Below are 26,804 nucleotides of genomic sequence, written 5' to 3' on the forward strand. Positions count from 1 at the left end.
CTCCACCTGCTGCCTGTTTGCTTGGCATTTTGGTACAGAGGGCCTGCTTTGGAGATGTCCCAAGTCTCTTTTGTTTCTTCCAAACAAGAGCAAAGGCTGCATATGACAGAAACATTTGTAATTACAGACTTTTTGGCAAAAGAGCCTAGAATTCACTTCCATCCCCTACTGTTTTAGAGATTGCTTTTCTGAGTATCTGACCAGTATATACCTAATTGCCTTACCAGGGATAGAAGTGACTTGGCAGCAGTGCAAAGTAGAAAACATCTGAGATCATAGCTGACACTTGGGTTTGGCTGTTGCTACCTAGTCTGATATTAGCATCCCCTATTCTCAGCATCTGTGCCCTTGAACAGTGGTTAAACTTACTTTATCATCAGACATATACATAAAACTGTTTAGAACCAATGTCTGCAAACACTAAGTGTGGAAAGGTTGTATTTTTAGCTTCATCATTTTAGGCTTTTACTGTCAGAATTCCTAAAATTGATGTATAAAATACTTTTCTTGATCCTATGCAAAGCTATAGCTATGTAAGTGTTTTATACTATTCTGTATAAGCAAGTATAATACATATGTGCAGTGCAAATCATGCTGTGTAGTTGTGTTTTTCTGATGTCAAGTGAAAGTAGTAGCCATGTGGAAATGAGAGCAACATTTCATTCCTATAATTACCCTTTTGATACCTGCCACTGATTATATTGGATGCTTCCTTTTCCAAAGTACTATGGGGAAGTGAGCGACCTTAAAGTTACCTTTGTTTTTTCTCTCTCCACCCTCATTTTGGCAGGGATTGATACAGGTGGTGTTGTCCTGAAGAACCCAGCTAGAGTGGACGATATACAGAGTTCTGCTCCAGTAGTTTTGCGTTGCCACATTGATGGGCATCCACGGTAAGGAGTTGCTGTTGTGTGCAACCCCTGCTTTGTGCTAGCTGTCTCTGTCCTTCCAACGTTATCTCTAATCTTTCCAATTACAGTTTAATTTACAATTCTGATTACTGTTAAATTAAGTATTTAATGGAAGAAGCCTGATCTTGAAAAAGAAGACAGATTTTTAGTCTTATACTCTGGTCGTTCGAGGATGATAGAACTGGGTGCAGAAGAGGATTATTGCCTCTTAACACAACAAAGCTTTATAGTATAATTTTCTGGGATTGCTGCTCAATTTTCTAATATTCAGTAGAGTAGAGTAGAGTAGAGTAGAGTAGAGTAGAGTAGAGCAGAGAGAGAGAGAGAGAGAGAGAGAGAGAGAGAGAGAGAGAGAGAGAGAATAGAAAAAAGAACGTGTCAAGTGCAAGTTAACATATGCTTGTTAAGAAATTATTTCTGGTTCCGAATGGTCAAACTATCTGTGTCTCCTAGCCCAACAAGTCAGTGGTTCCGGGACGGCACTCAGGTCATTGATGATCGTACTATCTACTCAGTCAGCAACAAGGAACGGACGTTGACTCTCAAAAGCGCCAGCCCTGATGACAATGGCATTTATTACTGTTGTGCTCGAAATGCTGTGGGCTTTGTGTGCAGCAACAACAACTTCACTCTCAACATCATAGGTAAAAATGAGAGTTATATTCTTGTCATTTTCTAATCAAAAGTTAGATCTCCTGGAAGTTTGCTCTGGGGGCCTGATTGGCTAAAGCAAAGTTTAGACTTTTTCCACTCATGACCTCTTTTTACCCCAAATTTTTATGCAAGCCCAGGTATATAGGTATGTAAAAAGTATAAATTGAAACATTTACTGATAATAAATCTGCATTTTCAAAGCTTTCTAAATAGCAATTTCCCCCTTTTTTTTGAAGTACACCGGAAGCATTTTCTGCAGAGTCCGCTGAAAACACTTCACATAGTTGCTAACAGATTTGTGTAATGTCTAAAGCAGCATTCCAAAACCTTTTACTGTTGTCAAATTTTTCGTGACCCTAACATTGAGCTAAGGGATCAGAGTCCACACTTAAAGAAGTAGTGGGCTTCTCTCTGCTTTTATAAAAGTGATGAGAAATTATGACCCATGGCAAAGCTTTATCTCAGCTCCCTAGCTATGGTATCTTCTCACTTTGTAACATAATGAAAAGGCAGTATTTCCCATTCATAACATAATAAAAAGGCATTATGATGGCATTTTTCAGTACTTGACTATAGTTCAGTTCATTTTTCATCTCGAACGGACATATTTCAGCCATTTCAACTTTATGTGGTTAATGTGTGTGTACTGTGTGAATTGGGTTGGAATATAAAAACTAGAATTGGATGCCTTTTTCTTTCCTTCCTTAGGAAAAGAACAAAATTTACAGCAAACATTTCCAAATGACACAGTGCTAACAGATTATGAACTCATATCATAAAACATAAGGACTAACAGTGGAGGCAGAACAAAGCTTTTAGAACAAATAAAAAGAAGTTAAGGTTCATCCAACCGAAACAAAAATGATAAAACCCTTGATTTCGCATGGGTTTCATTTTAGCTAACCAAACGAATCAGAAAAGAGATTGCTATCATAGGCAGGATGCATCTACATTGTAGAATTAATGCTGTTTGATACCACTTTAGCTCAATGGTTTTTTTAAAAAAAAATGTGGTATTCAAGTTACATTTTGAAAATCTAATAAAATATTTTTTTAAGAAAAAAAAATGCCCTTTGCCAGTCCAATAATAAAAGAACACAATTTTTAAACCTATGTAGACAGGAGCAATACCCGTAAAGGAAAGCATGCAAGAAAGAACATTGTACCTTTAAAAAGAGAATCCTGTTCATTATATTTGGCTGAGAAATTTGTGGCTCGCCAGATATGATTGAATAGCAGCTCTTGTAAGCTCTTCACATGGTTTGTGTTGTCTGAGTCTTACGGGATCTGCAGTGCATAAGCCTCTGAAGGGCAACATGCTTGCCATCTCTGCTCACAGAAAACTTAAGTCGTAGTTGGCTACTAGGAGGCAGTCATCTAATAAGATTAATGTTTATTGATTGAAAGCTCCTCATTCTTGTGTCCCTTCGGCCCTTCGACTGGGGATATTTTGATATAGAGGAAAAACAATAAGATTAAATCACAGCTTTTTCTATACTCTCCTGTTTTTTCATAATAGATGAGAGTTTCCCTCGCCCAGTGGTTGTTCCTGAGAATCAGATTGTCAATAGGAATGAGGAGGCCATGTTCCATTGCAAATTCCAAGCTGTTCCACCTCCCACTCAGGAATGGCTATTTGAAGACACCCCTGTTAGTAATCAGAGCAGGTAAGTGACCCCTATGGGAATAAGGTAAAGGTTTTTCCCTGACATAAAGTCTAGTTGTGTCCGACTCTGGGGGTTGGTACTCATCTCCATTTCTAAGCCGAAGATCTGGTGTTGTCTGTAGAACCTCCAAGGTCATGTGGCTGGCATAACTGCATGGAGCGCCATTACCTTCGCGCTGGAGCTGTACCTATTGATCTGCTCATTTGTATGTTTTTGAACTGCTGTGTTGACAGAAGCTGGGGCTAACAGCAGGAGCTCACTCCGCTCCCCGGATTTGACCTGCCGACCTTTCAGTCAGCAAGTTCAGCAGTTTTAACTTGCTGTGCCACTGAGTATAAAAGAAGTAATTTTTAGATGTTATCAGTAGCAGTGTTCAAGGAAAATGAATAATAATAATAATAATAATAATTATTATTATTATTATTATTATTATTATTATTATTATTACAACATTTGTATCCTGCCTTTCTCACCCAAGGTGGCTTACAATAAAAGCACATATATAAAAATAATACAATACATTGCAATTTAATTAATATTAATTACATTGAAATTCATAAAAATACACTTATATATATGCAGATTGGCGTATTCAGAGTCTAAAAAACTGGGTCTGTCATTGAGTTCCAACACACTTAGTAATAATTAATGCTGCTGTTATTGTTCAAAGGTCTGGTCCAACAACCAGGTCTTAACTTTTCTATGGAAAGATAGGAGGGAGGGAGCCTGCCTGACTTCAATTGGGAGGGCGTTCCATAGGCAGGGAGCCACTACAGAAATGAATCTCTTAGTATTGACTGACACAAAGGATCTAATGAGGTCTTCCACAATGCGGCTGCTAACAGAAAAGGATAACCCATCAAAGGCATCCATATCTATTACTTGACTCTGGATTAGTAAAATGACAAGTATGGCAGTGGGAAACAGGATCTACTTTTTTGCTCTTCAACTGAACTGTTTCTAGCCTGTTGTATAAAATCTGCTCTTCTACTATCATTCGCTCGACTATAGATGCATTAGAATCTTAATGAGACATCCTATTACAGTAATCCCTCCAAATTTGTGGTTTTGACTACACACATTTGATTATTCACAGATTCAGTGAAAAGGTTCTCTATGAATTTCGCGGTCCTCCAGTGTGACTCTATGGTCAGCTTCCTCCAGTCATGACTTGGAGACATTTCTTTGCTGTATGAATGCAATGATTGATCTTGAGTCCTCATATCTACTTCTTCCCTAAGGACTGTGGTGTTTTCCAATGGCTCCATATTGATCACTCAGGTGAAACGACGCAGTGCTGGGGTCTATAAATGTGTTGCTCGTGGACAGAGAGGGAAACCTGTTGTCTTGGAGGCAACACTGCAGTTGGCAGGTATGAGCTTCTTTCTTGGAAATCATTTGGCCTTGTTAAGTAAAGTTTGAACTGATACCTTGGTTATACAGTAGAGTCTCACTTATCCAACATAAATGGGCTGGCAGAACGTTGGATAAGCGAATATGTTGGATAATAAGGAGGGATCAAGGAAAAGTTATTAAATATCAAATTAGGTTATGATTTTACAAATTAAGCACCAAAACATCATGTTATACAACAAATTTGACAGTAAAAGTAGTTCAATACGCAGTAATACTATGTAGTAATTACTGTATTTACGAATTAGCATCAAAATATCACGATATATTGAAAACATTGACTACAAAAATGCGTTGGATAATCCAGAATGTTGGATAAGCAAATGTTGGATAAGTGAGACTCTACTGTAATTACATGTAGGAAAGAGCTGAGTAACTTAACCCTCCTGTACTCTCCACCCCCACAAAACCTGGATATTTTCCAAAAGCAATGTAAGTTTGTTTAAAAAAAAAAAGAATTCCCATTCCCAAAACGTAGCCCACAGATACATTCATATTTTGGTGTGCTATATCTACCACGTAAAACAAACATGCAGCACTAGATTGTACTGAATTGTCCACATGTTTTTTTCCAGAAATTGAAGATTTCCCTCACCTTTTTGAACCAAAAACTTTCATAGCCAACAGAGAACAGCGTGTGACATGCGTGGCCCCTCGAGGAGTCCCTGAACCCCGTATTTGGTGGGAGAGAAACAACGTTCAAATCCCCACTACTGGCAGAGTACGTCAAGAAGCTGAGGACCTTGTGTTCAGTAGCATTGTGGAGAAGGATGGTGGCCAGTATACGTGTCACGCAGCGAACAAAGCCGGCGAAAAAACACAGAACCTTATCATCACAGTAGCCAGTAAGCAAGTTAACAGAAGGTGCAGAGTATGTTTTCAATGAAACCAACAAAATAGAGAAGGCAACCCAGTCCCAACCCCTGTCTGCCATGCAGGAATACACAATCCCAACAAATGGCCATAGCATCTTTTCTTGTAGTTTATATTAATTGCTCCATGTCTTAGCATCTCAAGCAGCAGAAAACAAGGTTGCTGCCTCCTCAATATGACATCCTTACAAATATTTAAACATGGCTATATGTCACTACTTAAGCATCACTTCTCCAGCTAAACATACCCAGCCCTTTAAGCCACTCCCCATAGGGCGTGACTTCCAGACCCTTTATTCTTTTGGTCACCTTTGTCTGGACACATTCCAGCATGTCAGTGTTGTCATTGAATTCTGGTACCCAGAAGTGGAAACAAGATTATTCCAGGAGAAGTCTGACCAATGTAGAATAGAGTGGTATTATTAAATCCCTCAATCTAAACATTCTACTTTTAGGGGAAGTAGGAAGGGAGAGTATTTCTTGAAGTTCTTGAATTATTTAGTGTGCCTATTGATTTTGAAAATGCAATTCTGTCTGAAGATTTCTAAAAGCACAAGGAAATCCATGAAATCCATGAAAAACTTTAACTCAAAAATGTTAAACATTTTGGTCAGTATCCCACAATATTGTGGAAGCAGCTTTCACAGTCAGAAACCTGAGGGCTGTACTACCCTTGACTTCTTGCAGCCCTTCCACCATCTTTAAATCTGCCTCAGTTGTGTAGCAGCTTTTCCCAAACCTTGGTCCCTTTTGGACTTCAGCTCTCTGAAGCCCCCGAAAGCTTGACCAGAAGCCAGGAAGTCTGGTAACTGAAGTCCAATAATAATAATAATAATAATAATAATAATAATAATAATAATAATAATTCTTTATTTATACCCCGCCACCATCTCCCCAACAGGGACTCGGGGCGGCTTACATGGGGCCATGCCCAGAAGTCCAAAACATCTGGAAGACCTACATTTAGGCTAAAGTGCCTTAGGGGCTTAATTGGCCACACTGCTGGTTTCATTTAGTGCTGATATTTAAGTTCTTTAATCCTTTGCTTTTAATGGATTTCTTGTGCCTGTTTTCGGTTGCCTTTTCTATCTTGTCAATTTGACTTATAGCTCTCTTTTCTCCCAGCACAGAACCAAAGGCAGCTTACAATAAAACCCAAACAATTCTAAGGAAAAACAATTAAAATCAGTTTAAAACATGATTGAAAAGATAAAAGTACAACACACCAGTTTCAAAAACCCTTCTGCTAGATTATTTAAAAACCAAAGGTCTGTCTAAATTAAAAGATATTTGCCTGTCTATGGAAAGGAGTTCCACAGACAGGCAGAGCTGAGAACACTCTCTCCCACCATACCATCACCAGACATGCCTATGATGATGATGGTGATGGTGAGGCCAAAAGGAAGCCATCCTTGAAAGCTTGTAAAGTTCAGGCCAGCTCATATAGGGGATATGAGGTGTTTTAAATATTTGAGACCCAAATCATGTAGGGCTTTAAGGCTGATAAGTAGCACATTGTATTCTGTCTGAAATTAGGTGGGTTGTCTGCAAAACCAACTATATGATCCCTGTGAAAGCCAACATAGTATAATAGTATGAGCATTGGACTGTGACAGTGGACATCATGGTGAGAATTCCTGCTCGGCTGTGAAACTCACTGGGTGACCCATGAAAGTCACACACTCAGTCTCAGGTGAAGGAAAAGGCAAACTTCTTCAGAACAAATCTTGCCGCAGCAAAATCATATGATAGATTCGCTTTAGGGTCGCCATTGATCAGAAACAACTTGCAGGTACACAGCCACAACAAATGATCCCTGTTCAGCTATTTTACTGTAGTGTTTTGAATCCACTGATGTTTCTAAGCAGTTTTCAGAGATAGCCATATATTAAATATGCCACCTGATCATAGAATTATAGAGATGGAAGAGCCATTCAGTCCACCCACCTGTCATTCAGGAAAAGCACAATCAAAGCACCCCTGGCAGATGGCCAACCAACCTCTGCTTTAAAATGATCTGAACTAAGGATAAACATATCTAAATAAATGTTTCTCTGTTGGGAGGATTGGGAAACTTTCCAGAGCACATTTTCAGTGCTCATGAGGGGAAGGTCCAGAAATCCAGACCTTACTAGGGCAGGTTGAATTGAGGTCCTTAAAATATTTTAAGGTTTGTTTATGTTAATTATTATATTTTATCTGATTACACAAATATGGTACCAAATATGGATAATCTTCCTTCTCCTTATTCTTATTGCATCCAAACTGTTCTTCAAAGAGTAGATGTCTCCTCATTTTGATCCAATAGCAGCACCCAGTGGTTTCATAACTGAGCAGGAATTCAATCATGTTCTCTAGAGTCAATGTCCATAGTCTAATTCTCATACCACTACACCATGTTGGATCTCACAGGGAATTTAGTAAATTTAAAAACCAGCTTAACATGTATACAATCTACTGAAATCTACTTTGTTGGAAACTGAAATCATACAAATGTCAAAACATGGAAATGCTGAATGTCCATTTGTTGAGGAAGGTTAGAATGTAAAGTCACATTTATAATGGGTTGACAGGAAATGAACTCTTCATGTTCTACTTTTTTTACAAAAGAGCTGCTATTTGCTTTTTTGAGTACATGAGAATTTCATGCTGGATTTCAGGGCTGAAGCATTGTATTAACTGGATCACTTCAGCATGATTTTGATGGTGCTCTCTTGGCCATAGACAATGCTAGAACATGGCCATACAACCCGGAAAACACACAACACTCCAGTGATTCCGATCGTGAAAGCCTTTGACAATACAATGATAACCTTTATTGCAATCTAAGGGACAAATTGCTATGGGGCTTGTGAATATATGGTGGTGGTGCATGCTTATGGTAAACTTCTATGATTGAATCAAATATGACCCTTTCCTCCTCTTTATTCCCATCCTAGCAATGCCCAGGTGGGTGGAAAAGCCCAAGGAGAGTCGTCTGGAAGAGGGTAAACCAGGCTATCTCCACTGTCTCAGTGAAGCGTCTCTGAAGCCGATTGTCAGCTGGTTCCGCAATGGCAACCCTGTTTCAGAGGTAAGACTTTTAATGCAATTTGTTGTTGCACTTTGCTATAATTTTATACCTGATTTCTATCCATATCAGCATGGATCACTTACGTGACTCTTTTGCTAAGAACATAATTTTCCTCTTGGAGTTCTAATTAGTTACAGGACCTTGGGCCTACTTTACAGTGATCCTTTCTAACATTTTAGTGGATTTTTATTAATGTGACTCTGATCTGTTTTTAAGTGGCCACAGTTATCTCCAAAGGTCATCGGAATAGAATAGGCATAAAATGTCCGTATTTTTAAGGGGTCTACTAAAGGGTGGAATGTGATGATGGAAGGATCATAGCTGTACATGACTGAGCAGCATCAGAGCTGGGCCTTTGACTTGAGATAGACCCTTAAAACCAAAGAAGCTTTATTGATTGGTCTTGAGTGGTTTCTTGAATGAACATACCAAGGGCGTGTTTTGATTTCTGTTGGTTGATGGAGGGAACAAATGAGAAACAAATTTCTTTTGATTTCCCCATGCTGATTTCCCCCCACCTAGGACAGAGCTAGGAAAAGTTCTGAAGTTCTGAAAGATGTCATCCAAATATGTAACTTTCCCAAGCTCTGCAAATGAATCTTGTACCTGGGGAAGAAAAAAAAGTACACAAGTATGTGTAGCTGAGCATGAATGCCACTGTCTGCATATCCCTTTGATGTTTTATGTCTATATGTTCTGGGCCCAGAATTGAAACTCACGCATTTATGTCAAACTAAATTAAATTGGCAATGTGGCTTCCAATTGGGATCTCAATTCCCTCTCTTATACACATGTTGAATTAAACCCTTGTGTGGTCTTGCAGTTTAACGACTAAATATGTCTTGTGGTTTTTATATTTCTGGTTCCAACTGGCTTAATCCCATTATGCAATTAAACTCCTTTCATAAAAATGCAACAATAGGGAGACAAGCTGCAGCGTCTGACACAGTACTAAATAGGCTTTCGTTTGTAGACTCCATTTTAATCCCCTTCCTTCTCTGAGAAGCTACGAGAAATGGGGCCTGTTCTTGCTGTTACGGACAAGAAGGAACTAGAACCTAATTGCTAGTGGAGAATGAGCCTGCCAGGTGAAAAGGGGCATCTGAGGTTCTCTGAATTCTGCCTGGGGGCACAGAGCTGCTGCCAGCATTTGTGCTGTTTTCTACAAAGCACTCTCTCAACTTTCTGTGTTATGTCTTTTAAGCTGAAATGTACAGATTTGGTTGGTGGATGAGGTTGTTCTCATTACCTTTTCTGCCATTCTCTTGGAAGTAGATCAGGGATAATCTAGATTGCTGATGAACTGTGGATTTGAAACAGAGTCATTGTAGTTAAAATGTTTACGTGAAGTCTTCTTACAAACTATAGTAAACGTGGTTCCATTATTAAACATTAGGAAAAACTTCCTGACTGTAAGAGCTTTTTGATAGTGGAATATGTTATTGTCTGGGAATCCAGTGGGGTCTTGTTCTCTGCAGATTTTAAACAGAGACTGGATGGCTGTCTGTTAGAAGTGCTCCGATCGTGCATTCCTGCATAGCAGAATGGGTTTGAACTGTGGTCTCTTCCAACTCTGATTCTAAATCTGCAAGATTCAGTATGGTTGTAATGACAGGAATGTCTAACATTGCAGGAGACCAAGATTTGAAGATTTATATTGGGTGACCTTGAGCAAGTCATACATTTTCATCCTTGAAGGACGACAAGGGCAAACCTATTTTGAATCAATCTTGCCACAAAAAACCCATGATAGGACCACATATGTTTTGAAGGCAAAAAAAGATAAAATCAATTGGTCCAGCTGTTGTCTATGACTGCCAGAAACATCTTAGAGCATACTTTGTGCAAAATCACCCCTCAAACTGATTCTTTTTGCTTGAGAACTTGAAAGTCAAAATAATTCAGGTCTTTGCTATTTTTGTCTCTGGCAGGATTCCCGCTTTGAAATTGCTGAGAATGGGACACTCCGTATTAACAGCGTGGAAGTGTACGATGGAACAGTGTTCAAGTGTGTGAGCAGCACTCCAGCCGGGAGTATTGAGGAACAAGCTCGGGTGTTTGTTCTGGGTATGTCTATTGACCTGATTGACATTGAATTACCTGCAAGATGGTCTCACCTCCTGGGATACCTTGAGAATGGGAATTTCTGCAGATCATTAGACTTCTCTGAGACCAAACTGTTTGTGTAGCCCACAAAGAGAGAGCTCTGTTGCAGGAGACCTTAATATATATTATTTGGGCAGCACTTTCTTGCAGTTTCATGTCTCTGACTGAGCAATTTTTATTTCAGAGAAGCTGAAGTTTACTCCTCCTCCTCAGCCACTGCAGTGTGTTGAATTTGATAAAGAGGCCACTGTATCCTGCTCAGCCACAGGACGGGAAAAGCCTACAATCCAGTGGATTAAATCTGGTAAGTAGGAATGCTGAAAAAGCCTTAAAATGTATGGGGGAGAGACTTCTCACTGTATAATTTATTAATAGATTTTGCAAGGGAAGGTATCTGAATATTCAGCTTTTGTGGAGAGGTCCATGCCAAGTATTTTGCATTTTGCCTGTTTTTGCTATCTGTGATTATGACGATGGCGCTTTGTGTTTTATTCTGATAGCTTTTTTGTCATCTTTCATAGATTAAAAATCAAACAAAGATTTAAGATTATTTATTAAAACTAATTTCTAAATCACCTGTACAAAGATTTCTCTGTACAGAGAACTGTCAGGGATGAAGAACTACAGTGACCCTTCCCAGGGATCCATGGAGCATTGTCCTCAATGCATGCCTTGTGCCCTGAATTTTGTAATCCCTTTTCTTGGATTTTTTTATACCAAATATATTCCTCTGCATTTCTTAGGGCGTGTTTGTGATGGGGAATTGCCAGGGGGGGGGGGGGGGGGGAGCGGAATTTTATCATTTTTGGGAACATGGCAGAATTGCTTTCCTCCCTCCCTAGGGGGCATGAAAGATCCCAGGTCTTTCTCTTTTTAAGGGGTGTTCTGTGGCCAGTCATCTGGGGGGCACACTTCCTCACCTTAGCCATAGTGCTTAGTTTTGAATCACCCATTTATAATCTACTGTTAAATGAGCTCTCTGCTCCTCTACACAGATGGGAGTAGCCTTCCAAATTGGGTCCATCACAGTGGTGGAAACCTACACTTCCAAAAAGTGACAAGGAATGATGCTGGAAACTATACTTGTATTGCTTCCAACAGTCCACAAGGAGAGATAAGAGCAACAGTTCAGCTCACAGTAGCAGGTAAGCATGGGATAGAACCACAGTTCGTTTTTTCCCCAAAAATAGTTTGCAACTGGAAGCCTGTGAATTGCCACTTTCAATCTGATAATCAATTGGGACTGAGAGTAGTATGAGTTTTAGACCATTTTTAGCTCATACGTAGTGATAATCCCAAGTTTTGTCTTTGACATTTCCAGATACAACTGGGATATCCTGAAGACTGTCTGCTAGTCACTGCAAAAACAGTGCTATGCCAGATGGCTTATTACTCTGACATAGCTTAAGGCAACTCCCTGTGACCCTATGGCAGAGGTCTATTTTAACCAAACTTCACAGATCAGAGGCTAACAGTAAGCAATAGGAGCTGATAGACAGTTTCCCATAAAGCACATAGCCTTCTTTGATCTTCATGTCAATACTATGAAGTTAAGCATTTACCATAACCATGATGCAGATGAAGACTGTAGAAGTCATAAATGGACAAAGACATCAGAAGTGTGACCCACTCTAGCCCAAAGCCATTGGCAATAGCTTTCACTTCAAAACCAAACGTGGACCATTCACAAAAGAAAAAATAAGACACAGTTTTGGTTTGTGAGGGAAGGAAGGCATAATTCCTTTCCATAGGAGGTTTGGTAGACCACCTCTCTGTGTGTCATAGCAGCAACAAGAATTCTTTAATACAGTATATAGACTTAGCAGTTCAAACATAGTCAGTCAAAAGTCTTTTCATTTAGGCGGTCTTTGACTCTTAACTCATGTGGCAGAAAGGTGTTAGAATATTTTCCTTTTAGCTTTTTAAGTTGTTGCTTAAATGTGTTTTCAATTGTTTTAACTATGTGGTTTTATGAGAATGTTTTGAATTTTTTTAACTTTTGTATAATATAGGGTTGATTGTTTTAATTTGTTGTGAGCTACCTTGGATCTTGTAATGGGAGAAAGATGGGAAATAAATTAAATAAATAGCACACATACATACATGTGTGTGTGTGCGTGTGTGTGTAAAAAGACACAGTCCCAGAACTCATCAAACTGGCCAGACTAGCAGAAGTATTGTCAAAATTGTTGTCTAAACTCAGACATTGATATCTCAACCAGTCATTTTTCAACTTCAAATGTCCTACTTGGGTTAAACAAGAAAGAAACACTATGTGCAGTGTTGAGACTACTTTTTTCTCTCCCTTGTAGTCTTCATTAGCTTCAAGCTGAAGCCAGATGACACAACAGTATACTCAGGACACACAGCTATGTTCCAGTGCCAAGCTGAGGGTGACCCCGTGCCACACATCCAGTGGAAAGGGAAGGACAGGATTGTGGAGCCTGACAAATTCTTACCCAGGTATGTTCCTGTTCCTCTCAAATTAGTCTGACTTAAAGTCTCTTTATGGCACGGTGTGTTAAAGCACTGAGCTGCTGAACTTGTGGACCAAAAGGTGCCAGGTTCAAATCCCGGGAGCGGAATGAGCGCCCGCTGTTAGCCCCAGCTCCTGCCAACCTAGCAGTTCGAAAACATGCAAATGTGAGTAGATCAATAGGTACCGCTCTGGCGGGAAGGTAAAGGCGCTCCATGCAGTCATGCCGGCCACATGACCTTGGAAGTGTCTACAGATAACGCTTGCTCTTCGGCTTAGAAATGGAGATGAGCACCAACCCCCAGAGTCGGTCACGACTGGACTTATCGTCAGGGGAAAACCTTTAAGTTTTACCTATGCTACCGCTGTCTAAAGACACCCAGGTAACCATAAAGCACTTTGAATTCTTCTTTTCATCAGCTCATTGTATTTTTTGCTATAGTTGAATCTGTATGAAATAACTCAATTCTAATGCAATAAAAATTATATGCCACATTTTGTCCATATATATTTATATGTATTTTTCTGAAGAAAAGATTTCAGGAGCTTTCATCAGATTTCTCAAAGGGATCCTGTGATTCAAAACATGGTAGGAAATACTGTTCTAAAGAATTCCTTTGAAGTTGGGGCAGATATAAATGTTCTGTGAGATTCCAGCCAGCATTCCACATTTGCTGGTGTTAGGAGCACAAGACCCCTGTGACAGTGAAAAACCTCATTTTAAAAAAATCAACACTGTTTCTACCTGAGAGTATACCTTTCTAGGACTCTCTAGGTCCTCAAGCACAACTCCATCGTCAACATATGCCAGAAACTAACAATAGAATTGTACTTGAGGCCCTTGAGATTTCTCGAAAGGCATTCCCTCAGGTAGAAAATGGTTTTCTTTCTTGGAACTGGTAGGTCCTCCAACATGACTCTTGATCAACTTCTGGTGGAAATTTACCTTAGAGTCGCATTGGAGAACCTAGAGATTCCAAGAAATAACATTTTTAATCAAATCTGCAGATAATCAAATCCACAAATGTCAAACCTGCAAATATGGCAGGCTGACTATATACCTGTTGTGTCTTTTGCTCAGATAGGTCATACTTCGAAACCTCAAGCAGTCACTATATATAGCATTCTCTTCATATTTCAAGTCTGCACATGTAAGGTGTTGGCGATTTTATGCTGAATTCTCAAATCTTGTAGTTAGTATCCTAAGTGTAAGCATGAGAAAGAATCAGAAGTGAATGTTTATTTTTTTTTCTATTGCACTTTATTGTTGTGTGCATTCAAATCATTTCAAACTTATAGCGAGTCTACAGTGAGCCTATCATGGGGTTTCTTGGCAATATTTGCTCAGAGGGGATTTGCCTTTGCCATCCTCTGATATTGAGGGAGGTGCTGAGAAAGAGTAGCTTTCTCAAGGTCACCCAGTGGGCTTCCTTGACTGAGCAAAGATTCAAACCCTGACCTCCAACATCAAAGCCCAACTCTCAAACCCCTGTGTCCTGCTGTCTCACCTTTCTCTCCCCCTCCCCATATTAAGTGCTTCTCTTGCCTCCTGAGCTTTTAAGGTTGGGGAGGGGCTACCTCTTTCCCCCTTTTAGTCATCTCCAAGCCTTTAAGATCTTCTGCCTGCCATTCTTTAGCTTTCTTTGTTCCTGTGTTTGGGAAAAGAGGCACTCCCTGCCCTGTGGCACCTCTCTCCCCAGTTGCAAACACAATAGGCAGGCAATTAAAGGATCATCTCTTTGTTAGAAGTGTAGGCCACAATCACCAGCTTTTAGAATTGATTAAACAGCCAGGCAGATGCTTACAGAGCATGCTTCAGAGTCATACAAGGCAGAGAGAAGGCCTAGTAGTATTGCTCATGCTTCATATATGTAAACACTCAAGTTCACTCTCTGGCATCTTATTTTTAGCAAGATCTCTTGTGCTAGGACGGTGAATGAATTTTATCCTCACACTGTAAAAAATAGACATTGCTCGTCTGGTTTAAGTTATATGAATTGGAATAAATTATGCAAATAGAATCACATTTGCATTGTGTTTTTTAACATGACATGGAATAGTTTTTGGTCCATTTCATTTTCTGACCACAACTTAAAGATTAAGATTTATGCCAAGTTAAAAGTACAGTATTTAAAAGCTAAAAAAAGCTAGACTATTTTTTTTAAGAAAATCCTGAGTTTTTACAGCCTTCACAAATAAATCCAGATCATGCAGCATTCTGTATCTCCTGACATTTTTGGGTGACATGGCAGAAATATTTGTTTGGGCTATCAGAGGTTTTATGGGAGACTGGATGCCATGGACTTGCACCCTTTTCTTAAACTTTTGTTTGGTTTTTGGAAGAATTGTCATATTCTTTACTTGTACTCAGCTTTTGACTCATTGCTGTATTTGGGTCCAAGAAGGACCTGTCTTCAGTTATCAGTCTGGGATAATGGCTAGGAGGCAGGGTTGGGAAAAGAAAAGGCTTGTCTTTCTCTGTAAAGTTTGCTTTGGCTGGCTTTTTTATGTCACCTGGAGCTGATTTTCTGTAGAAGCTCTTCGATGGTGGAGGTGTATTCTGCTTGTAAAACAGTGCCTTGGGTTATCTAGATTGATTGACTGATAGAGTGGGTGATTCTACCATGATTCCTTGCCAATTTCCTATTCTACCATGATTCTTTCCCTGTTCTTTCTTGCAGGATCCAAATTATGTCCAATGGCTCTCTGGTAATATATGATGTCACCACTGAGGATTCTGGCAAATACACCTGCATTGCAGGCAATAGTTGCAACATCAAGCATCATGAAGCTTTTCTCCATGTTGTGGGTAAGAGATCATACATTTTCTGCTGCTCAGTTGCTGCATTTTGAATATAAGCAAATGGTCTCTGTGGGAAGATTTCTGCATGTCTCTGAATCTTGAAGAAGCAAATATGAAGTAGTAGGGTGAAAATATGTCATGTCCCCATATGTGAATTTCCCTAACTCAGCTTCCTTCACATGTCTTTAACTTCAGTCAATCTATTTTGGTAGCCATTGGTTTGAAGTAGCCCAGGATATTTTATAAGGTTCGCTTCTAATTATGATAACCAGTTCCTCTAATTATCCATGACTGATAAGCATTGCTGATTTGATGGAGGGACGGTTCTCAGATTAATTCTATATTCTGAAAAAGCAAACTAAAAGTTCAGTGCTACCCCCCAGATTCACATGCATTGTTATATCCCATATTATTAAAACTTAGAGATGTGAATTTGTTGTGTGTGTTCACGTTGCTGCTGTTTAATAATATGGGGCATAATTGTGTTTTTCGCATCCATAGCAGATCCTGGAACTGAATCCCTGCGGATATGGCAAACCCATTGTTTATCAGGTTGTAATATGTACTACGTAGTCTGCTTGTACATATTGCTTTGACAGGAAGGTAGTATTTTGTCCTCTTCTCTCATGTAAATTTGGCCTCTTAACTTCCAGACAAACCCATGACAGAAGGGGATACATCCAACAGCCACACTCCCTATAAAATGATCCAGACCATAGGGCTGTCTGTTGGTGCTGCGGTGGCATACATTATCATTGTACTGGGCCTCATGTTTTACTGCAAAAAGAGAAGGAAAGCCAAGAGGCTAAAGAAGCAGCCTGAGGGAGAAGAGCCAGAGATGGAATGCCTGAATGGTAAGATAACAGTGTCATAATCCTGGCTAGAAATAGAATTAAAGCCTGTTGCATTCTGTATAAAGTGCTTGTGATAAAAGATGAATTAATGGTTTGTTTCTGGTTTTACTGTGGAAGAAGTAAGGCATGCACCTCTATCTGAAATACTGAAGGAATAAGTAAGATAAATGAAACAAATAAAGGTGTCAACAGATGGTGCTGTAGAGATTATAGATAAAATATAAACCAGTAAGTTTGGACCGCATCCCTCTACGGATTTCAAATGTATCATTTCTGTTTTCTCAAAGCAATATGTAACCTGAACCTAAAATTGGACCCAGAGAGTTAGAAAGTTAGAAAGTAATACATTTTACACTGATTTTAAGGGATTGTGGAGATTACAATATGACCTCTAAATTTATTATTGCAGTTGTTAAATGCCTTCCAGTAATTTACATTGAAAAAGTTACCCTAACATGGATTTTGCAGATAAATTTGTTCAGAAGAGATTTGTGTTCACCTTCCTCTGAGACGTAGGCCATCTGCACTATTTAATGCACTTTGAAGCTAGACAACAAACCTCTATAAAAGCATGCAAAAGAATACCCTTAATGCATATTAGTGCTCTGTGACTTATGTAATTCATATACAGGCTTCAAACTGGTTCCAGGATTTCCTGTGAACAAAGCCTCTTAGTTCAATACCGGTGTGAAACTGACTTATGTGGTCAGTGTAGATGTGCTTTGAGAGAGTGCAACTAGCCTAAGGTCACTTGGTGGGTTTCCCTGGCAGAGCAGGGATTTGAACTCTGGTCTTCCAGAGTCCTAGTCAAGCACTCAAATCTTTTTACTCGCACTGGCTGCAAATAGGTTTATCGGTTCAACCAAAAGAACACAAAGACATATACAAACTTCAGAGATTTTCAGAACTTTTTGAGTCACATTACGGCATGTGTTATGAAAAAACAAATGTTAGAGGAGTCAGAATGAAAGTGGGAGAAGGGGCAGAAAACTGACTTGGGCTTCCAGTCATATTGTCTGCTTAATGTTTTGAAATGTAATTGATGAGGAGGAGACTCTATAGCCATTCAAATGAGGCTTTATCAGGCAGTATTAAGTTTAACTGGGAATTGCCCCTAGGCATACTGCAAACAAAGCAGCACAGAAAGTTAGACCTTCAGTTTAAAAATATGTAATCCAAGTGTAAATTTAGGACTGTTTCCATTCTGGCTGAAGCTCACAGGCTTCTTTTATCAGTGGAAGATTGAACAACTTTATATTAACAAGGCAGGAGACCATTTTATATGTTTGGCACAGTGAAATAGTCAACAGAACACAAATAAGTACCTTATGGTTGAGAAGGAAGAGAATGTCAGTCCTTTGAATGATTAAAAAATCTTCTTTTAGTGCATGCTTTCACTGCTTGAAAAACTAATTTTAGTCTTTCACCAGAAACAAAGGTAGAAGTGTTTGCCATAAGAAAAATGTATATTTTAACTCCAAAAAAGAAGGCACCTAGATAAACCTAACATTTTGGCATAAAGGGTTGCATCCTCTTATGAGCTAAAAAGGAAGATAATTCTTGAGATGAGGAGACATAAGGGAAGATTTCCCTGAGAAACAGAAATATGGTTAGAAATGTGTTGTTTTAACACACACGTATCCTCCAAACCTCAACAGTAAACTTGGGAAATTTGAATCATTCATAGATTAAAGCTGCCAGAGATACTCACAGATTCATGCAAGATCCCCAGTTCCTCCAGTTTCTTGTATTCTGCATTGGTATTTCAAGACCCAGAGGAAGCTGACTATTAACCTGGATGGACAACCTGACTAATTAGTACTTGACTAATAACATGCCCCAAGTGTGCCATTTTCTATTTGGAGGGCATAAAGCCACTCTTGGCTGTTGACGGCTTCCCTTTATAGCTTATTGTCTTCATTTGGCTGTAATAAAAGAATGCATAAACATTTGGATTAATTGGAAATAATTAATTCTGCTCTGCAAATAACTTTTGAAAAACTCATAGTAATCAGGCTTAATTGGAAGTAATTAATTCAATTGCTTCTTTGGCAGGACATAATGTAAATTACCTTGGTGCTGGTCTTGGGGGTTATTTAATGCTTCTCCGGCTTTGCAAACAAACTGCAAGAAATAATATCTTTGTGTAAGGAGGGGTACCGCTTCTCTCCTGGCTGGTCTCCCTGGTTTGCTCCTTTTGCTTTGCAAACCTGAAATATGTCCACTCCTCAGAGAATGTGAGAGCTGCCCAGAATACTTGGTTAATCCATCACTGCAATAAGTTCTGCTCTGACTACTGGAGTGTTATGAAATAACAGAGGGGAATCATCCAGCAGGAGCTTCCAGTGATGGATCAAATGGCAAGAAGGGATAATCAGAGATCAGAGACTGGAAGGCAGCCAGTTCTCTGTTCTTAACTATTTCACTGAATTGTGTGACTGTATTGCCCTCTAGCGACAAGGAGAATCTGTTCTGCAAGAATCTGTAGTTCTGCCAGGAAATAAAGCCCTGATTCTGGAAGGCTGATAGTTGTGACATTTTCAAATCCCAAACTACAAGATCCACAGGAGGTGGTCTTTTTAAAGCCTATGTTTTCCTTTCAGGGGGCACACTGATGCAAAACGGACAGACTACAGCTGAGATCCAGGAAGAAGTGGCTCTGAACAATCTTGGTAGCAGTTCCGCAGCTAGCAAGAGGCACAGTGCTGGTGATAAGATGCACTTCCCTCGCTCTAATCTTCAGACAATCACTCCTCTGGGTATGTGTCATTTTGCTCCCTGTTGGTTCAATAGGGCCAGGTTAGCTCACCTGATACTACCATGGTTCTCTAGTGTGGCTCTTCCTTGGCTTTTCACTCACACAGTCAAACATGTGCACAAAGATTTATCCCCAACCTTCTCTCCATGAACCAGTTCTGGTAAAGCTTTTGTAAGGCTGTGATCTAATTTTTGGCAGGGAGAGGAAATCCCTAGTGTGAGTTTTATTCATTCGCTTAAATTTGCTTATGGTAAAAAAAAAACAAATAACATGCAGTGTGACCTCACTATCCATGCGAGATACATTCCTGACCAGATCATAGTTACCTAGAACCCACAGATATGAGTGAACACCATTAAATTCTATGGACTATCATACCATAGAATTGTGTTGGAGGATCTAAATATTACTAGAGATGTAATTATTATGAATCATTCTGGCTTTAGTGAATATCCAAGTGCGATATTCAGATGTTAAGCTAGTGTTCTGCAGGGTTGTTACGTATGTGCTGTGAAGTATAGTGAAATCTCCTCTCTTTTCAGGAAAGGGGGAGTTTGGAGAAGTCTTCCTGGCCAAGGCAAAAGGCATTGAAGACAACGAAACTGAGATGCTTGTTCTGGTCAAGAGCCTCCAGACTAGGGATGAACAACTGCAGCTAGATTTCAGGCGAGAATTTGAGATGTTTGGTAAACTGAACCACAGCAATGTGGTGCGACTTCTTGGTCTGTGTCGGGAAGCAGAGCCTCATTATATGATTCTGGAATATGTGGATCTGGTAAGAGGACCTTCAATTATTGCAAGAGATTTTTTGCTGTTAGATTTTATATCAGTTGAATCCGGACTGTCATCTCTCCTGGCAAATGCTAAGAGAATAATCAATTAGATCGACACAGTTGGCAGCAAAAGGCCTTTGGTATAACCGGATACACAACAGAGATATGTCTCTTGAGTGATGTTTCCAGTGGTGATGCTTTTGTTGTCAACTTGGGAGGCAGCTTAAATAGCTTAGAAGTTCTCTTTTAGACTAAAACCTGAATTAGCTGCAAAAAGAGAGCTTCAGTTTTACAACCAAAGTTGTCTTAAGTCTAAAAGAAATGTACACCACATAGGAGCCCCCAGTGGCACAGTGGGTTAAACCCTTGCTGACCTGAAGGTTACCAGTTCGAATCCAAACCCGGGGAGAGGGCAGATGAGCTCCTTCTATCAGCTCCAGCTCTATGGGGACATGAGAGAAACCTCCCACAAGGATGGTTAAAAACATCAAAAAGACATCCAGGCGTCCCCTGGGCAACGTCTTTGCAGATGGCCAATTCTCTCACACCAGAAGCGACTTTCAGTTTCTCAAGTCGCTCCTGACACGAAAAGAAACACCAGATAGTTACTTAAAACTTTTCAAAGTCAAAGATAAAGGATTGTAAAGCAATTTCTGTAAGAAGAATACTCAGAAGTATATAAAGATCATGTATCAAATTTTACATAAATATGAAAGACTAAAGTAATAATGCACACAATTTTGTGATGAGCTTTGTACACCAGAGAAGAGGTAACCATAACTGGGTAGAGATAATGACTGCTCTGCCTGCCAGGTTGTTTCAGAATTGTTCCTGTGTGTTTCTGAAATCAGCACATTTTTCCTTCTAGGGAGACCTGAAGCAGTTCCTGAGAATTTCCAGGTCTAAAGATGAGAAACTCAAGCCTCAACCCATTAGCACAAAACAGAAGGTAAAGTGACAAAGCATTTGTTCACCAGGAGATCTCTAAGCTTCAAAATGTAGAGAACCTTCTTTTAATTGTGATTGAGGGAATTATGTATTATTCTAAGGGGCCAATGATGGCATTATTTGATGATGTTGTTATTGTTATTATATCCTCATTGCAGTTTTTCTCTCTTAAAAGATAATAATTAGCATTGCTCAAGCCATTTCGGCATATAGTCCGGCATAGGGGTGGGTGAGTATTGGCCCTCCAAATGTTGATTAACTACTGCTGCCATCATACCTTAAACTAGCCAGATTGGCTGTGATTCATAGGTTATATAATCTGCAAACTTGTAGAGATGCCTAGAGGAAAACGTGTCTCTGTCATTAATATGTTCAAGTTCAATACGTTTATTGTGCTAGCCAAAAGCCGTGACAAAGAACATTCCAGATAAAAAGACGAAAGACAGTAACCAAAGTTATTATCAGTCTCATGAAAAGAATAAAAAACATTTCAGGTTATACATTTCTAAGTTGCCAACATGAAAATCACATTAATACTGTGAGTTTTTGTAGCAATTTTCTCTAGAAGTGTTTCTGATTCAAAGCATAATCATTGGACTCACAAAAAAACACAAGAGAGTTACCACTACCAAGGATTTGAGAAATCTATTTCTGAGATTGCAATATTTATTTATTTATTTATTTCAATTATTTATACCCTGCCGTTCTCACCCGAGGGGACTCAGGGCGGCTTACAAGTGGCAGTTGATGCCGTTACACCATTATACAATGAACTAAACGTTAAAACAGTAATAAAATACAATATGCGAAGTTTACAACAATGCAAAGTGCAATACAGTAGAGAGCTTAATGTGTGGGCCACATTGTTTTAGTAGTCTCAAGAATATTGACCGTTTGGAAAACACACTAGGAGCCTGTCATTTCCACTCTTCTCCCTGCCAGTTGCAGGATTCTGACATATAATGATAGCATTTATTGGAGCAGCTGCCTGTCTTTTCCCCGCAGGTTTCCTTCTGCTGCCAAGTGGCATTGGGCATGGAGCATCTCTCCAACAACAGATTTATACACAAAGACCTGGCAGCTCGCAACTGCCTTGTCAGTGCACAAAGGCAGGTGAAGGTGTCAAGCCTGAGCCTCAGCAAGGATGTTTACAACAGGTGAGGAGTCATGCAGGTCTCCTTTGTGTGGCTGGGCTGGGAGCAGTGTGTTGTGTGTAGTGCAAAGCTGATTTGCCATTTCCTTCCGTGTGAGCAGCGAATACTATCATTACCACCAAACCTGGATCCCCCTCCGCTGGATGCCCCCAGAAGCTGCCTTGGAGGATGAATTCTCTACCAAGTCTGATGTCTGGTCCTTTGGGGTCGTCATGTGGGAAATATTCACGCTGGGGGAAATGCCCTATTCCAAGCTGGCAGATGAAGAGGTGCTAGCAGGTATGTGGAAAGATCACTGATGATTTGTCCTCTGCCTAGCAAAATATGCACAATCCCCTGGATATTGCATGCTTCGTGGCAAGCTCTTTTGCTTATGTGAAAAGGGAATACGAGACAAAGAAGGAAGGAAAAGATGTTTACATGAGACTAGAGGTATGGTGCAAATAAGAAGGAGCAGTGTGTAACCACTTTCCTGGGAATTTTATCTTACAGATATCTATTCATTGAATACAGATACATATTTATTTATTTTTAATGCAAGTACTTATAAAAACTGTTGGTCTTTGAAAGAAGGAGAATGGCCCTTCTAACATGTAGCTTGCTACAAAACTTGCAGACTTCTTGAAAAATAAAGTGTACTTTTAACCTTCTTTTTCTCAAATGCAAATTTATGCAGATCCTATCAGGGTGACAAGTACTACTCATTATGTGGAATTAATCAGAGTGATAGCCTTTGCTTCTGCCCTGGGACATCTAAGCTTTACCCAGGCATTGTCAGCACTCTTTCAAACCCACCTTATTTCACCAGGGATTTGTTCTGAATGAAACATGCCATTCTTAGATGCTAGAAGCTGTCTTCAGTGCTGCATACTTTTGTGAGCTACATTCACTGACCTTTATGGTATTCATTGACCTTTGTCTAATGAAATCTGGTCACAGTATGCTAGCAAGAAAGGTTTACCTTTACATCCTTTCTTTTAAGAACCTACTTTGTCATCATTGAAATAGAGAAAAGAATCTGGAACTCAAGCATTGGCAGTGCTGGCCAAGAGGGTTGTAGTTCAGCAGCCTCTGGAGATAAGAGAGGCATTCTAAAAGGAAATAAACAGGATGTAAATTCAGGAATGGAATCCCAGGTGCAAAACTTCAGGGTTCTGCTTACAGAACATTTAGGGCTTGAAAAATGCTGTATGTACCAAACACCCCAAATTTCCTCTGTTAAAACTACAGAACCAGGCCCTGTTTAGGTTTAATAGTAGATGTTTTTGAAGATCAGTTGTAGTTTAGTGTTTGAGGCTGTACTCTTGTTCTTACTTACCTGGAACTGAATGATCAACCCATTTAATTCAGTGGAGCCTTCATCTAACTTGATACAGATTCATTTACAAATTTGATGTTTTGTGTTGAGAACTAAGTGGATGATCCAGAGCAGAGTTTCTCAAACTGTGCTCCTCCAGGTGTTTTGGACTTCAGCTCCCACAATTCCTAATAGCTGGTAAGCTAGCTGGATTTCTGGGAACTGAAATCCAAAAGATCTAGATGATCAGAGTTTGAGAAACAGTGATCCAAAGGAAGGCACACTTGTCTCCCTCCCTCAGCCATCAATCTGCCATATAGGGATAATGGTAGTACAAGAAGATGAAATACACAAACTACTTAAGCATTATTGAGAATATCAAAGTTATTTTATCTGGTATGACATGAAGCCTAAAGCGCTGAAAGATGCTCATTATGTCTAATCACTACTTGCATCTATTTTGACAGTGTTGGGTACTCCAGAGTCAGGAATGAGATTAGGAAAAAAAAATAAAGGGTCAGAGAAATCTGGGGCAAGGATGACTGGAAATGTCATGAGCCTGCAATTGATCTTGATAACTTTGCCACTTTATAGAGCGGTGCAGTGACTTGTCTGTGGAGATATTATCTGTTCCCCAGTAGCAAGCAGATGAACAGAACTCGTTAAGTTTATTTTCCTGGACTATTAACTCCCATCATTCCTGGGCTAGTATTAGTAGGGGGTTGCTGCCTGAGTAATTCTGGGAGTTTGGGTCCAAAATAACCTTGTTTGCCCCCATACCTCAAAGCAGGGTTAAGGCTGGAGGAGGAAAGGTGCAGCCATGATAGCTCCATGGTAGCTCCGTGGTGCTAATTCCCCAGTCAGAAAGGACAATCGTGGGAACTATTTGGGTTCCCTTTTTAAGAGTAAAGGGTGAAAATGGAAGGAGGTGAATGAGATTAGGGGGAGACGGAAAGAAAGAGATTATGAAAAATCCGCCCTTCCTTGCCTCCCTATTCCCCAAAAGGAATGAGTAAGTAAACTGACAATTTTTGCTGCTGGAAGGCTTCTTCACTATTTGTTTGTTTTTTGCACCTTCCTTGCACCTTGTTCGCCCCTGTACTTCAGAGCACGATTCACAGAATAAGAAATAAGCTTTTGGCCATTGCTTGAGAATGGAAATTCTTCTCCCCCTCGGTCTTAGCCAAACGAAAAGCTTCTTGTTGGCCTACACAGAGCTGATCTGGGTTGAAGAAGAACAGGGATATAGTAAGAGGTTTCACTGGGCCTAAAATACAGCGTGAAGGCAAAGTAAAAATAAAGGCTGTACTCTTGTTGACGTGCTTGGTGCTGAATTAGTGTTAAATGCATAACCTTTACAAAGTATGGGATATGAGTTTTGCTGGTTCTCACACACTCTCTTGACTCTCTGTCTTTAGGTTTACAGTCTGGGAAGATGAAGCTTCCCCATCCAGAGGGTTGCCCCTCCAAGCTGTATAAGTTGATGCAGCGCTGCTGGTCTGCCAGCCCGAAGGACCGCCCGTCTTTCAGCGAGATCGCCAACATGCTTGGAGAGAGCCCCTCGGAAAGCAAGGCATGAGCATGGATGCTCTAGCCCCTCTTGCTGGAGCTCGGGATTAGCTGAAACTTCGTTTTGGCATTTTGACTGTTACAGACTCTCAAATGGGACCTAAGAGTTGAATCCCAAAGGGACCATGGATTCTTAAAGCTGACAGACAGAGGTTTTGGACACCATCTCTCTTGATCTGCGGCCTCTTCATCAAGGTCCCAATCCCCTGCGCCTGACCAGGCTGCATTCCTCCAGGTTCTACCTCCAAATACCCACAGGGCTAATTCACAATATCCAAGAGATGAAGGGGGTGTGGGGACCCACTACCACAGGCCAGATTTACCAGTGGAAGACTGGGGCAAGGATTGGGACTTCTCTGTCATGGCACATCTAACTTTCCCTTTTGCCCATCCTTTTCTTCTTGAATACTTTTCTCAACAAAGCACAGGCAGGTTCTTCTAAGGGAGACTCTTTAATTTGGGGAGGGAGCACACGGTAAGGGGCGGGGTGGGTTTCTATGCTTCTGCGCGGTTCACAGGGTTCAGGGTGAAGACCCTGAGATGTCTGAAGTGAGAAAAAGGCCCTGATGTTATCATTGGGAGTCTGGCGGCTTCCGTACATACAATTCCGCATCCCTTTCTGTAGATGATGGAGCTTCCTGCTACAGTCATCTTCCCTGTCATCCCACATTTGGATCATTTTTGAACTTACCAACCTTCTCCCATGTCAGTGGCTTGACCCAGGATGCTTTGGGGCATGACCTGCCATGGGTGGATAGCCTCATCTGAAAGGTGTTGGGTGTATTCTATCCATGGCTATATCCCTGCCATTTCCATGGAAGTGGGCCCTTGCGCACAATCTAGTGTTCTCCCACACTGGAAAGGAGGCCCCTTCCTTATCTCCCACCACATGTTGTCCTCTTTTCAAGTCCGTGAGGAACCAGTATATTTATTACGCAGAACTTCTGTCTTTTTCTGTCTCCTCCTGGTCCTGTCAGTCTGTCAGGCCTTCTGGCACCTCCCAACATATCCAAACATAGGAGCAACAAACACTAAGTGCCTGGCATATGAAGGAGATTCTCACTCGCTTTCCTGACTATCCAATGCCGCCTTTTTATATGATTATTTGGGGCAATGTTTCTTTTTCCTTTCTTACTTTTTTTTAACGTTGACACCTCTCAGCCTTAGTAATTTTTATATATATATATGTTATTACTGAAATTGCAGCCTAGAATCATTTTAGTTACAGTTTGCTTGAGCGGAGGGGTAGAACAGCCAAGAGATTTTTTTTAAGATGAAATATGCTGCTTTCAATAAAAGTTCCCTCTGTTTTTACAAAAAAAAAAAACACAAGGTAAACCTAGGCCTGTGTCACTTCTCTTCTTTATTCTAAGTGGATCTTGCTATCAAATATGGAATTCTTACAGGAGCTGCTGCTGCTGATGACTACAACAACAACAATAATCATACCAACAACAATAATACATTTATTTCTTA

The 26,804-nt window shown here is 40.1% G+C and overlaps 1 protein-coding gene across 2 annotated transcripts in view; it reads left to right on the forward strand.

Moving 5' to 3' along the window:
• ptk7 (protein tyrosine kinase 7 (inactive)) overlaps positions 1-26,670 on the forward strand; it is a 122,062-nt gene extending 95,392 nt beyond the window's left edge. For both annotated transcript variants that reach the window (XM_003217525.4, XM_008104911.3), the window contains exons 3-20: positions 791-893; positions 1,365-1,555; positions 3,085-3,232; positions 4,474-4,604; positions 5,221-5,490; positions 8,457-8,590; positions 10,522-10,657; positions 10,881-11,000; positions 11,692-11,841; positions 13,009-13,159; positions 15,854-15,981; positions 16,629-16,829; positions 19,433-19,588; positions 20,130-20,362; positions 21,229-21,309; positions 22,314-22,465; positions 22,563-22,741; positions 25,178-26,670. In XM_003217525.4, the coding sequence (XP_003217573.2) occupies positions 791-893; positions 1,365-1,555; positions 3,085-3,232; positions 4,474-4,604; positions 5,221-5,490; positions 8,457-8,590; positions 10,522-10,657; positions 10,881-11,000; positions 11,692-11,841; positions 13,009-13,159; positions 15,854-15,981; positions 16,629-16,829; positions 19,433-19,588; positions 20,130-20,362; positions 21,229-21,309; positions 22,314-22,465; positions 22,563-22,741; positions 25,178-25,338 (2,825 nt within the window). In that variant the 3' untranslated portion in view covers positions 25,339-26,670. The remainder of the gene's footprint in view (positions 1-790; positions 894-1,364; positions 1,556-3,084; positions 3,233-4,473; positions 4,605-5,220; positions 5,491-8,456; positions 8,591-10,521; positions 10,658-10,880; positions 11,001-11,691; positions 11,842-13,008; positions 13,160-15,853; positions 15,982-16,628; positions 16,830-19,432; positions 19,589-20,129; positions 20,363-21,228; positions 21,310-22,313; positions 22,466-22,562; positions 22,742-25,177) is intronic.
• Positions 26,671-26,804: the final 134 nt, after the last annotated feature.

This window comes from Anolis carolinensis, chromosome 1, assembly GCF_035594765.1.
Source record: "Anolis carolinensis isolate JA03-04 chromosome 1, rAnoCar3.1.pri, whole genome shotgun sequence".
Classification (NCBI taxonomy): domain Eukaryota; kingdom Metazoa; phylum Chordata; class Lepidosauria; order Squamata; family Dactyloidae; genus Anolis; species Anolis carolinensis.